Consider the following 13,050-nt stretch of genomic DNA (forward strand, 5'->3'; position numbering starts at 1 on the left):
GAGGCTAATGTTAATGTATAAATAACACAAAACCATTAAGTTCAATTTGTACAAGAAAGCCTCCGAGAGGAAATACCGTCAAATAAAACGGGGCAAAAACAGTAAATCAAATTGTTTCTCATTCCCATGAGATGCTTATGCACTTGGTAGCTTCACAGAGAAACAGTTTTGATTGGATTTAAGTGTGATATTTCATGGGCACCAATGTGCCTAGGTTGCAAAAATGTAATGTTTCCCCCCCACCGGCTCAGCTGAAGAGCATTTGGACGGCGGCCTTGGCTGAAACACAGCGTAGTGCAGTCTGTTATTTTGTTTTAAAGGTCCTCTCTGCGTCATTAACGCGTCATTACGTACAGCTTGTTCTTTACCATTTCCTTTGCCCTTAGTGCCATACCGCTGGGAGCCGGGCCAACCACAACTTCCACAGTATTGATCGGCGCCCTTATAGCTCACAAAGGGAGGGGAAAAAAATAAAGAAAAATAAATCTTAGTTTGGGAGTGCTAGTCACAGAGTAGGACGCTAGAAACAAAGTGCAAAAAGTCTCTGAAACAGGAGACGTCATACATCTTTATTCTGACCACAACAACTGTCTTCTCTGTTACAAGACAGTTAATGAGCAAAGGATGCAATGAGATATCTCAGAGAAGAGTCACTGTGAATGCTGTTTAAAAGCCCAGTCTCTGTATTTCTTGATTAATAGTTATTTTCTATTTCTATATTCGTATAGGAGCTTACAAGCCCTTTCCTGAGTTCCTCAGTGTTTTTCTACGTAGACTGGAACGGTGATATCAGATGACATGTGGGGAATTAGGTTACACTGGACTGGACCGCTGCTTGGAGATCAGCTTTCTGCACTTCCATCCCTTTAGAGTGCCAGTTCAACCTTTCAGCCCCATGACCCAAAACAGAAATGAGATATTCTCCCTTTCACTAGTGAAAATTGCAGATCTACAAGCTCACAACGTGACGCTTCGCGCCACGTTGTGAGCTTGCAGATTGGCTATTTTCACTATTTGTTTTTTTCAAATAACCAAATGTATAGGAAACACAAACTAAGGGGGACCCATAATAACAATGTGTCCGCGACCCACAGATGGGTCCCGACCCACAGATGGGAAACAGTGCTTTAGTCCCATCAGATTAGGTATTAGTGACTGACTGCAATGGGAGTATAGAAGTCTTAACCGGCCCACCCGTACCCAGAAACCTGAGACCCTACCCGAGACCCGACCATATCCAGGTCCAAAATCTGTGTTGTTATAATTGCAGCGTGTCTCGGGTAAGCAAATCCTAAATCGATATACCCGTATGGTCCCGCAAAGGCCCCAATAATCTTTTTTCATATTGAATTCCTTGATCTTAAGTATACAAAAAATTTCTATATGACAAATTACTTGTTTTTGGAATTACATTGGCAGTACATCAATGGTTACATTATAGCTTGTTTGCTATGGCCGATTATTTGTGTGCATGCTGTTCCTAGAATCTCTTTCTGACTGGGTTTGATTTTCGTTTCAGAACAGGTTTTTTTTTAGGGGTTAAATAAATGGATATGGGGTTTGGGTAACAGAGCATTCCATTTCGCGTTCTATTTCAGAACGGGTCCAACTTTGGTAGCTTACAGTCGTAAAAAACAAAAAAGATGTAAAACGTGAAATGGAGACTGAAGCCATAAATAGTTTGTTTTCAGCTTCATCAGCCTGCATAGAAACGTTTTGTGATCCTTAGGAAAACATGATCTCCATAACCACCAATAAAGACTTTAAATCAAGCATACTATAATACACAATAACTGTCACCACTAAAGTAGTACCGTAGTACAGTACTATAGTGGCCTTAGGTATTGATTCCTTTCACAGGCACTAACAAACATCCCCACCAGTTGAACTGTCGGGTGGCACAATGGTGACTTTCTCTGACTGCTCCCTGTTGACCTCCCTGTGCTTCTCACCTTGCTCTGCGTCAGACATAGTATTACTGATATTTACTGAGCTGTGCTCCTGCACAGGACACGTCTGTTTCAAGTTCAACGGTGGAGTGTGAAGTGGGAGGGACGGAGCAGCTCGGTTCCGATCAGCAAACACAACGTTAGCGTCTCCCACAGCACTAGAATCACTATCCGAATCTCCCGAATGCGGGTTGTTGTCGGAGGAGTTCTGCTCACTGCGGAGGTCTGTCACGCTTGAGTATCGGCCGGATTGTGCCATGGCCTTGTGCACCTTCGCCCAGGCTTCGTCGCCGTCCGGGCCGCCGTTGGGATTACTCGCGGCCTGGCACAGTAGCCGGGTGTGCTGGCGCAGCTGGGCGATCTCGCGATCCGTGGTGTTGCTCTGGCGGAGGAGCTCTCGGGTGCGCATGGTGATATCCAGCAGGCCCGACTGGCTGAGGATCTCGATGGTGTTGACGAAGCGCCGATGGTGGGAATTCAGGAGGCTGTTGAGTAATCCACAACCCTTCCTCGCCGCCAGGATGGAAGACAAGTGGCTGTGCTGCCGGGGCGACGCCAGGGAGGCGTCGTCTGGACTGGAGATAGTCTGGGAGCCCAGGCTGGAAGAGACTGCGGTAGGACTGAGGTGTGCGCAGCTATCACCGACTGGGACGGACGTGCCCGGCACCTCAGAGGAACACGTTACAGAATGAGGCTCTCTGAGGTGCTTCTCAAGCAGGCCCTTCAGGGTGGACACGTTACGTACCCTCTGATCCTCGGTGCAGATCCTCTTGCTCTGGCTCTGCGAGTCCTGGCTCGCCTTATCCGACGGCTTTTTGGCGGGGTGCGGAGCGATGCGGGGATAGGAGTTGAGGATGGGCAGATAGGTACCGTTGCTTTTCCTTCCCGTGCCACTGTTTTTCCGCGTCGGGGGTTTATGAAGTCCCTCAGAGACGGGCAGGTTTGGGATTGCGCTTGGCTGTTGGAGTAGGATCACGTGGGAGGCAGCATTGGCACTGGTATTACCTCCACCGTTCCCCCAGATCAGCTTAGTCTGAATGTGATCACCCCCATCCTGGATCATCTCCTGCTAGACGAAGAAAGAGAGTAAGAAATAGAGGATGATGAAAAGGTAATGATGGTAAAGAAGTAGTAGAGAGTAGAGAAGTTGTAGAACAGCTCCACCAGAGTGCTCCAGACTTCCCTCTCCAGAGAAACATTTAGTGACTTCCTCCTGGGGGATCCCGAGACGTTCCAAAGCCAGTGAATCGATGTGTTTCCTCCAACTGCGCCTTGGTCTGCCCCGGGGTCTCCTCCCAGTGCGACGTGCCTTGAGGACCTCCCTAGGGAGACGGCCGAGAGGCATCCTAACCAGATGCCCAAACCACCTAAACTGGCTCCTTTGCAAGCGAAGAAGCAGCGACTCTACTCCGAAACTCTCGCGTGTGACATCTCACACGTGTAACTTCTCACCCTATCTCTCTTTTTTTTCTTTTTCTTTTTTTTAATAATTGAGTACTATAGACGAATAACAGTTTAAGTCCAAATTTTATTCTGACCCCTCCACGAAAAGGCCTAGTTGTCGAGGAGTCCAAGCTGCTTCTTTTCACCCGACAGGGGGGAGTTTACCCGGCAGGATGTAGCGCGTGGAAGGAACACGTTATTCCGACCAGTTCCTTTCCCCTCCATCAGGTGCCCCGGCCGGCCAGGGGGAGGTAGTTTAGAGACCAGGATTACTGCATGTTTTTTGTGAGGGTACCTACCCTAGGGGACACGGGGAGAACATGCAAACTCCACACAGAAATGCCCTTTCGCCAACCCCGCCTCGGGTATGGGCACTGATGACACGGAGGAGAGAACACGCCCCCAGTGCCCACAGCTTCCCCAGCGGAAATCGAACCCAGGACCTTCTACTGTAGCTGTGAGGCGACAGCACTACCGACTGTGCCACCGTGCCCCTTCTCACCCTATCTCTAAGGGAGATGCCAGCCACCCGTCGAAGAAAACTCTTTTTGGTTGCTTGTATTCGCGACCTTATTCTTTTGGTCATGAAAGCTAACCTTATTCCTAAACGTAACCTCGGTAAAACTATGCCTAACCCTACATTTATTTCTTACCTTTTCAATCAGTAAAACAAAATAATATACAACAATAGTTGATAACATTAACCCATTTTGGGGCGGGAACCCCTTTTGGTGTTATACTTTAGCTATTGAAAAATAGCAGATCTACAAGCTCATAGCGCGCCACCGAGTGGCGCGCTACGAGCTTGTAGGTCTGCTATTTTTGAAAAATCGTGAAAATGCGGCACAAATCTTTGAACATATATTCTTTCAGAAGACTTTTTTTTATTTCGATGTCCGGCCTAAATGGGTTAATAACATGCAAAAGAGAATATTATGTGATTTTACATTACCGGCATGAGCAAAATTTGGTTTACAGCCCATCCCTATTCTAATCTTTACATTCTTAAAAACTGCTCCTCCATACTGTACATTAACGGTATTGTACCTGCTTGACCAGCATGTTCTTCAAGATGTAGACGGGTCTGACCTCCCCACTCCCTGGCATCATGACAGGGTTGGGCGTCTCAGCCCTGTCTTCTTGGCCCCGCCCATGGCTCTGTCCTGGGTGTGATGGACATGCAGGGACGTGCAGAGAATGTAAGAGAGGCAGGGGCTGAAATTCTCTAAAAAAGGCACTTTTGGCCAAAAACTGAGAAAATTGCTGATCTACAATCTCACAACGCGTCGCACTGCGACCCGTTGAGAGCTTGTAGATCAGCTATTGTCAGTGCACGACCCGCTCTCTTTAGCTACTGAAGATGTGGCGTATAGGCTATCATGGATTTCTACACAGACAACAAATTCTCTCCACGCAAAATGCTGGGTTTGAGTTCTATTCAGGAGATTTTGGAAAAAGGCAATTCTCCTGAATGCTGCCTTCAGATAAGGCATGGAAATGGGGGCATTTGCATTTCTTTCACCATAGTAAATGCTGCATTCATTGACCAGTTTTTTTTACAGACGGGTAGAAGGGCAGGGGCTCAAGACCCCTTTGATGTCTGTGTGTGCACGTGCCTGGTGATGGTGCTGGTCCATGGCCACGGGCCCCAGGACTGGGTTGGCTCACACTGTTGTGCTGCTGGTCCTCAACATCTGCCTGGTGCCAGTCTGAGCCATTGTCTGCAGAGGAACAACAACAGGACGTCATTTATTTTCAAATGTATGCATTCCATAATGGGTTCAGTGTATAGAGAGAGAGGACAGAGTGAGGGGACACATGCGAGACAAAGACAGGGCCAGGGTCGGATTTGAACAGGTTTCCTTCCCTCGCCCTCACAAGGAGCAAGGTCTATAGAGCGTCGCAGTCCCGCCCCCTTTCATGACGACACCAGGCCCAGGAAATAGTTCCCAATGCATTTTCCCCATAGACATTTCAAAACGTATTTATTTAAAGACCTTATAAGCGTCGTACAAAGCCAACTCTTGTCGTGACAAATCATGACAACAAACACAATATTTTGGACCAAACAAATAATTACAAAGAAGAAAAACAACAAAAAAGTGTTGTAACCTGCCGTTTTCTTCTTCTTTCTAATTATTTGTTCAGCCCGAAAAATTGTGTTTGTTGTCATGATTTGTCACGACAAGAGTTGGCTTTGTCCGCGGCGTAAACGTCTTTAAATAAATACTTTCTGAAATGTCTATGAGGAAAATGAACGGAGAATAATTTCCTGGGCCCTGGTAGGGGGGCTGGACTGCGACGCTCTATAAACACCAGATACCACAAAGAATAAATTCAAAACAATAAAGAAAAACCTCATTCACCAGAGTAACCAGAATCTTTCTCTGAACTGCAGTGTGAGTCCCGCGCACTGGAGTCATCCGTGTCTTTGTCTTCCCGTAAGGCCAGCAGAGCAGCACTGTTGCTCTTATCCTTAGCTTTCTTGCTTGATGTGCGCAGGTCTTCTTTAGGCATACTGAGGCCTATTGGGACATGGCATAATTCATACAATTATATAACATTTAATCTGGCCAGACAATTCCAGAAGATTATGCAAGTGTCCTTCCCTTCCCCGTAAACGTTTATATCCACAGAATTGTCACTTGGCCCCTTCATAGGATGTAAAACGAGATTGTAAGAGGCAATTTGGCAGTGTGAGATTAATTCACATTACAGACATGTGCAAATAGGTAGTAGGTAAGTAAATCACAAAAGGATATGGACAGGTTAAGGTGATATTCAATAAGTTATTTTGCTATAGCTAAATGTCCAAATGACCTGCTTCTAAAGCTATTTTCACAAAAGAAGATTATTCGAAGATGAGAGGGCAAAGGTTAAGACAGCAATTCATAGACTATTCTTCTCAGACACATACATAGATAGATACAGCTGGCAAGCCAAGGAATGCCCATGATCCGTCAGACTGCCATGGGGAGCAACGAAGTCCACAATCACAACACCAGAGGGTGTTCAACAAACCATGTGCAACCCAGATTCGGCACAAACAAGGGGTTGAATTAATTTCGCTCATAGGCCACTAAAATGTGGAACGCCCTACCAACAGCCATTAAGAAATGTGAATCCCTAGACTCCTTCAAAACCGCTCTCAAAGAGCACTTACAGATGGCTGCAATTGGAAACTGTATATTTGTAAATGTTCTGAATGATGAATTGAAAATGGAGGACCCTGATGTAAACAAGTCTTAGTGCTTTTTCTGGTTTTATCCTCAAAGCAGTTTTTGTATTGACCTGTACTACTTTTGTTGAAATGTACTTATTCTACATACTGTTAATAAAATGTTCAATCAATCAATCAATCAATCAATCAATCTCAAACAACCATGCATGGATATTGTAGAAACCAAATACATCACTTCTGTAGGCTATTAGCATGACATTCTTCATTTTAATTACACAAGAAAACATGCTGTTTGGGAGAGTCAGCACATTGCTGTGATCTTAATATAGGCTATTACCACCCGTTTGTTTTACATCACCATTACATCACCTAATCAACATGAGTTAGACTTTAATATATTAGCGCCCCTCACTTCACACAGGTGTGATTTTCATTATTAAGACTTGAGTTGAAAATAGAAAACAAACACAACTACTAGGAAATGTGCAGATAGGGCTAGATGCAGTTTCCCAGTCCCATAAATAGTTTACTTCATTATGTAACAACAACAAAAGATATTACATCATAAGATCGGACTGCGAGTTGGCAATACTAATAATAGTCCTAGTTACATAATATCCATTTAGATAATTATGTAACCAGGAAGAGATTTATGAATATGGTGCCACACTGCCACCTGATCACCATGGTAGTGATTTGATAGTTCCTCATCGTGTGTAAAATGTTGGGCCTTTGCACACACTGTAAGGTCGTCGAGGCTAGGGCAAGTGCTACGGCAAGTGCTATGGGCTAATATCGAGTCTGAAGGGGTGAGTTTACAATTCCTGTCAAAAATATATTTACTTAAAGGGGAATTCCACAGTAGCAGTTTTTTACTGAATTCTGATGATAAGGTATGTATCGCCACTAAAATCACCATGCACCACTGTTAGATTTATTTATTTATTATTATATAGGGTGCTATGGCTTCAAGAAGTGACATTTTGTGGACTTTCCCACAATATATACAACAGCTCTTTTTTCTGCTTCTTCCAGTAATCAATATTGTTGTCATGTTACGGTAAGAAAACGCCTAGTCCGGAATTCCCCTTAAGCCCTATTTTCAACCTTTCAAAGCTTTAAAAAAAAGTTAAACCATTTCCACAACAGCTGCTGTAGCTTGTAGTTCTGCAATGTTCTTTTGAAACATTTTTTTGATTGATTGATTGAAGTATTTATTAACAGTTTGCAGAATTACAGTAGGCTATATTTCAAGCACAACTCAATACAAAAACTGTTAACTGTGAGTGGGCGACACAATAAAGCACTACACTTGTTTACAATAGGGTCCACCGTTTTCAATTCATCATAACATTTAGACGAATGAGATATACACTTCTATATAGCCAAAAACAGGAAATCATCATATAGAGGAGGTAAAAAGGGAGAAAAAACATATACAGTGAGGGGTGGCATAGGAGCGAAAATAATTTAGACCCTTGTTTGGGCCAAATCTGGGTTGCACATGGTTTGTTGCACTCCCTCTGGTGTTGTGGGTGTGGACTTCGTTAACATTAAGGAAGTATTTAGACAGGTACATGGGTATCTTGGTGGTGTATCGAATCTTGTGGACCAGACCCATTGCAAGATGCTGTACTCTGTCGTCAACCCTAAAGCCATTACAGCCTGTCAAAGTGGACAGGGGTGAGGTGGGTACGGGTGGTGAGGCCAAGTAGGAGCCTGACTGACCAGTTTGTTTTGGGAAGTCTAGAGCCTTGTTTTAAGGGCCTTTGAGGTGCTGTGGTACCAAGAGGTGCATGCATAGTCGAAGAAACCTTGTACAAGGGCTCCTGTTAGGGTCTTCAAGTTGTTTTTGTTGACCAGTGAGGAGATCCTATAGGAATCTTGTTCTTTGGTTCACTTTTTTTATTACGTTGGTGGCCATTTTATCACTGGAAAGATTTGCCTCCAGGATGGAACCTATAGGTAGGTAATTTCATATTTTCGTGTGATAATATTGTCACCCATTCTAACCAAGAAGCCAGCTGCCTTGCTGAGATTACTATTTGATCCAAAAAGAATGGATTCAGTTTTTCCCAGGTGTAAAGATAGTTTGTTATCAGCGAGCCAGGTGCAGATTCTACCGAGTTCAGAGCTGAGGGCCTTTTCAACCTGCAGTTTGTTCCTGTCCGAGACCAGTAGTGCTGAGTCATCTGCGAACAGGAACAAGTTGCAGTCACAAGCTGATGTCATGTCGTTTACATAACAGTAAAGGCCCTCGTATGCTTCCTTGTGGAATGCCACAGCTCACTGGGAGGGGGGGGGGGGGGGGGGGGACAGGTAGGATTGCATCCAGCTCATTCATGTGCTATCAAAACCAATTGCTTTTAGCTTGTTAACCAGTATGGAGAGGTTCACAGTGTCAAAAGCCTTTTGGAGGTCCAGCTTGACCATGCCGCAGTATTTGTCTATCATGATTCATGACATTGCCCAAAATAACTAAATAAGGACACCAGGGCTAAATTGGCTTCCATATACGAAATCTATAGTCTTCCAGCCAAAGATTGTAAAACAGGTAAACAGTTGAACTTGGAAGAATATTATGTTTTCAGGAATTGTACCTAGATATCACAGTGCAAAAAGGAAATGCAAACATGGGGATATATATATATATATATATATATATATAGTATATCTTTGTGTGTAAAGATAGTAAAAATAGATGCCATGGCCTCTCTACATATTTGTGGTCAACTGACATTGTCACACATTCATAAAGCACATTTTCTCACACGCCCCCGTGCAGTGAATATACTATAGCTCCTCCTTCGCCAATCGCCTCTCTCTCTCAGACTCTCTCAATGGACGACACGAGGTCGCGTCAGACTCACTCAGAGTCAGCTCAGGACACACCAAGTCACCAACTTAACATAATAATTATAGCTACGCAATGAATGAACAACTGTGTTTAATTGAGGGAGGGAGGCAGACAACAAAACAAACTGCAGCTGACAAAACAAACCTTATGCTATGCTGCCTCAAGCTACGTAAGTTAATACCGGGCTGATGAGCGACAGTATGATTCAAACGCATATTTATCAGGGGAGTTGTTCATTGAGAGTGCATTTCAGGTCATCCATACCGCACAGACAATAGTGCATTTCAGGCCATCCATACCGCGCACTGCGCGCAGACGTAGAGCAGACTAGAGTGCATTTCAGGTCAGCCATTATGAGCCATAACGTATGCGCAGACGTAACAGACACGAGTGCATTTCAGGTCAGCCATAACGTATGCGCAGACGTCACGTAGAGCAGAGCAGACAGGGTAGGGGTTATTGCGGGACACCGACTGGCTGCTATAACTGTCCCGAGCTGATCCCTCTCTCTCTCGCTCTCTCGCTCTCTCTAATTCAAATGAGCTTTATTGGCAGTGAGAAAACATACGTTATTGCCAAAGAAAAGCAAATTTCCTAGTAGAAAAACAATCAAGATAAACTCTCTCTCTCTCTGTGTGTGTGTGTGTGTGACTGTGTGTGTGTGTGTGTGTGTGTGTGTGTGTGTGTGTGTGTGTGTGTGTGTGTGTGTGTGTGTGTGTGTGTGCGTGCCTGTGTGTGTGTGTGTGTGTGTGTGTGTGAGTGAGATAAATTATCTCTGTTTCTATATAGGCCTATCCCTTTCTTTCTCTCTCAGTATATCCCTCTCTTTCTCACACTGCACACACACACACACACACACACACACACACACACACACACACACACACACACACACACACACACACACACACACACACACACACACACACACACGTGACGCTTGACCCTGCATGAACTGTCCACCGTGGCTGGCTGACTGTTATAACCATGTTGTAAGTAAGTATACACTACACAACACAAAGCTGCCAAAATGGCTTCACCCTCCCCTCTCCTCTCCTCGCCCTTCCCCCATCCATGCACAGACAGTCAGCTAAGCGACGGAGGAAAACATCACAGGCGTCGGCCTGTATTCCCGGATCTCACATAGCTGTCACACAATAATATAGCTCTGCTGCTGCTGCTAACAAACGACTCCACAAGAACTAACTGTTATTTAGTTCAGACTGCAACCAAAACGGCTCTGCAACTATAAAGACTCTGGTATCCGACGGTGTTTTTCCAACAGCAAGGGTTCCTTTATGGTAAACAAATAGGTGGGAGTGCCAATAATGAGGCAGATATATTGCTCCGATGCAGAGAGTGAACAGTGCTGCTACATTTGTCCCAAAATTACCGCAAAAAGATTGGTATATAGGCCTACTATTAGTTTCGTTTAAAAAATCTTTATACCCATATAACATATGCAATGTGACATGATAGCTCCTGTTTACCCAATGCTGTATCCCCCCTCCAACTGTAGCCTACTTTACACATTTTCAACTGTTTAATATTATATTTTGACACTTCATGCTTTGGCAATGTAAACGTATGTTTTCTCATATAGCTCCTTTGAATTGCTTATCACAGACACTGACTGTGCCACTGTCTGAGACAGATATTATGTAACCATCCACACCACAGTGACACACAACTTCTATGCCTTTATGTCACAGTCACACTTCTCACTTTGCTCGGAAACAACAGTAAAACAGCAACTGTCACAATTGTCATGGACAATCGTTGGTAGAAATTAATGAAATGGTGGCTGACAATATAAAAAAAACAACGTGCAAGTTATCTAAAAGTGCAGGCATGAACTAATAAGCTATAGGCTATTAAATGCAAATACATGGTCACAGCAAGCAGGAATTCACCCCCAACCACACACATTTGTATAATGTATTATTTAAAATGAAGAAACATAAAACGTACCTTACCCCCCCCAACCCCAAAGTGTAAAACCTCAAGCAAACCTAAAAAGATATTTCCAGTGAACGGTCGCTGCCTGGCCCTGGACCACTCTCGCAAGTTGTGGGACAACAGACATCGGACGGGGTTAGACAAGGACAACTGCAGGCTGCATGAATCTCTCCCACACCACACTCTAGTGTCAAGCTGCAAAACCTGCATCTATAGCTGTGCTCGTCAAGTCTGACGAATGTAAGCGTTTGACTTCTGCTTAGCAATTTCAAAATAAAGGCCATTGTTGACCATTTCAAAATTAAGGTAACTGTTAACCATGATATTTAGTCTATATTTTGTAAAGAAAAAAATATGTTATTTTTTTAAACAAAAACATGTTTCCACTATTCTTTTCTAGGATTAGAATTTGTATAGGCTATATATTGATTGAACATTTGAAACAGTTAGTGTAGAAGCCATCCTCACTGTTTTGTATGTCTATTTATTATTATTATTATTATCACAATTGTTGTAGTTATCATTTGGCATTATTGGGTATTGGTTTGATGGGTTATTATGTAATTGAATCACTGTTTGGACACCAGGGGCACGCCTCACCAGGCCTAATTGATTGATGGAGAGCATATGTAGGCCTGGGTGATTGGGGAGCGGCATGCACCTGGTGGACAAACCAGTTTTTACCAGACAGACAACACAGGACAGACAATGCCAGAAGGAGCTGTTTGTAATGTACTGTACTATCACTGCACTTTAATGGAAGTAAATGCAAATCAAAAAGACATTCAAACTGTGGACATTGATTCCTTTATTCTGCGTACATCCAAAGTCTCTGGGTGCATCAGTGGGTATGTTGGCTAAGGTAGAAATGTTTGGAACCAACAAAAGAGCCACAACAGTTAGTTTGTAGAATGGGTAGCCTACTGTTCAAGGAAAGTACAGGTCAATACGAGATGAATTGGATCTGCTTTTTAGGTACTCAGATCGGGACTCCAATCACACACTCATTCCATCTTCATACCGGCTATTTAAACTGGAAGTTTGCACTGCTCAATCTGCTTGCTTGCTTGCCAGTGGCATGCACAGACATTTAGAGGGACAGGTGCTCAAGTGAAAAAAGGGCACCTTGTGCAGTGTGTGGAACCGGCCGGTTGCCTCAATAGTGTGAGATTTATAGATTTTGGGGCCTAAATAAGCTTTTTTATCAAGAATTGATCAATGTCACCATGGTCCACATACTGTACAGTGTACAAACTTATTTTTTTCCCAAAAGGGCACATTGCCAAAAGGGTGCTTTCTCCAAAACGACAGGTGGTAGCTGGGGTGGAGGAGGGTGAGCAGCAAAGGTTTAAGCAGACAGCAGTGCAGCAGTATCACTGTTTCCACACCTAAGCGCAAAACGGTCGACAGCCGCGCACGTCTTAAGCTGTGCGCAGTTTATTTTCGAGTTTTAGACAGTTGGTGGATGGAAATTAAGCCTCACCTCCGCGGACGACTTGCGCGGAGGAGTGCGTTTCCGGGAATCTGGCCGTCGCGCAAGTCGTCCGCGGAGGTGGAGCTTAATTTCCATCCACCAGCTGTCTAAAAACCCGGAAAAAGAAGCTGCGCACAGCTGAGAACATGCGCGACTCTTTTATCTTAAGTCTGGCAGCACCTTATCA

At 44.2% G+C, this 13,050-nt stretch overlaps 1 protein-coding gene across 2 annotated transcripts; it reads right to left on the reverse strand.

Moving 5' to 3' along the window:
- Window positions 1-1,424: 1,424 nt before the first annotated feature.
- LOC306932520 (CLOCK-interacting pacemaker) lies at window positions 1,425-11,578 on the reverse strand. Of its 2 annotated transcripts, none has more exons than XM_079514353.1 (5): window positions 11,443-11,578; window positions 5,759-5,917; window positions 5,009-5,113; window positions 4,440-4,555; window positions 1,425-3,018 (listed from the first exon to the last, which is right to left on the reverse strand). In XM_079514353.1, the coding sequence occupies exons 2-5, from the start codon at window positions 5,907-5,909 to the stop codon at window positions 1,864-1,866; spliced, it is 1,527 nt and encodes a 508-aa protein (XP_079370479.1). In that variant the 5' UTR covers window positions 5,910-5,917; window positions 11,443-11,578; the 3' UTR covers window positions 1,425-1,863. The 2 variants fall into 2 exon arrangements, with proteins under 2 accessions (XP_079370479.1, XP_079370480.1); XM_079514354.1 differs by having other exon boundaries at window positions 1,429-3,015.
- Window positions 11,579-13,050: the final 1,472 nt, after the last annotated feature.

Source organism: Electrona antarctica (assembly GCF_951216825.1).
Source record: "Electrona antarctica genome assembly, chromosome: 11".
In the NCBI taxonomy this organism is placed as follows: domain Eukaryota; kingdom Metazoa; phylum Chordata; class Actinopteri; order Myctophiformes; family Myctophidae; genus Electrona; species Electrona antarctica.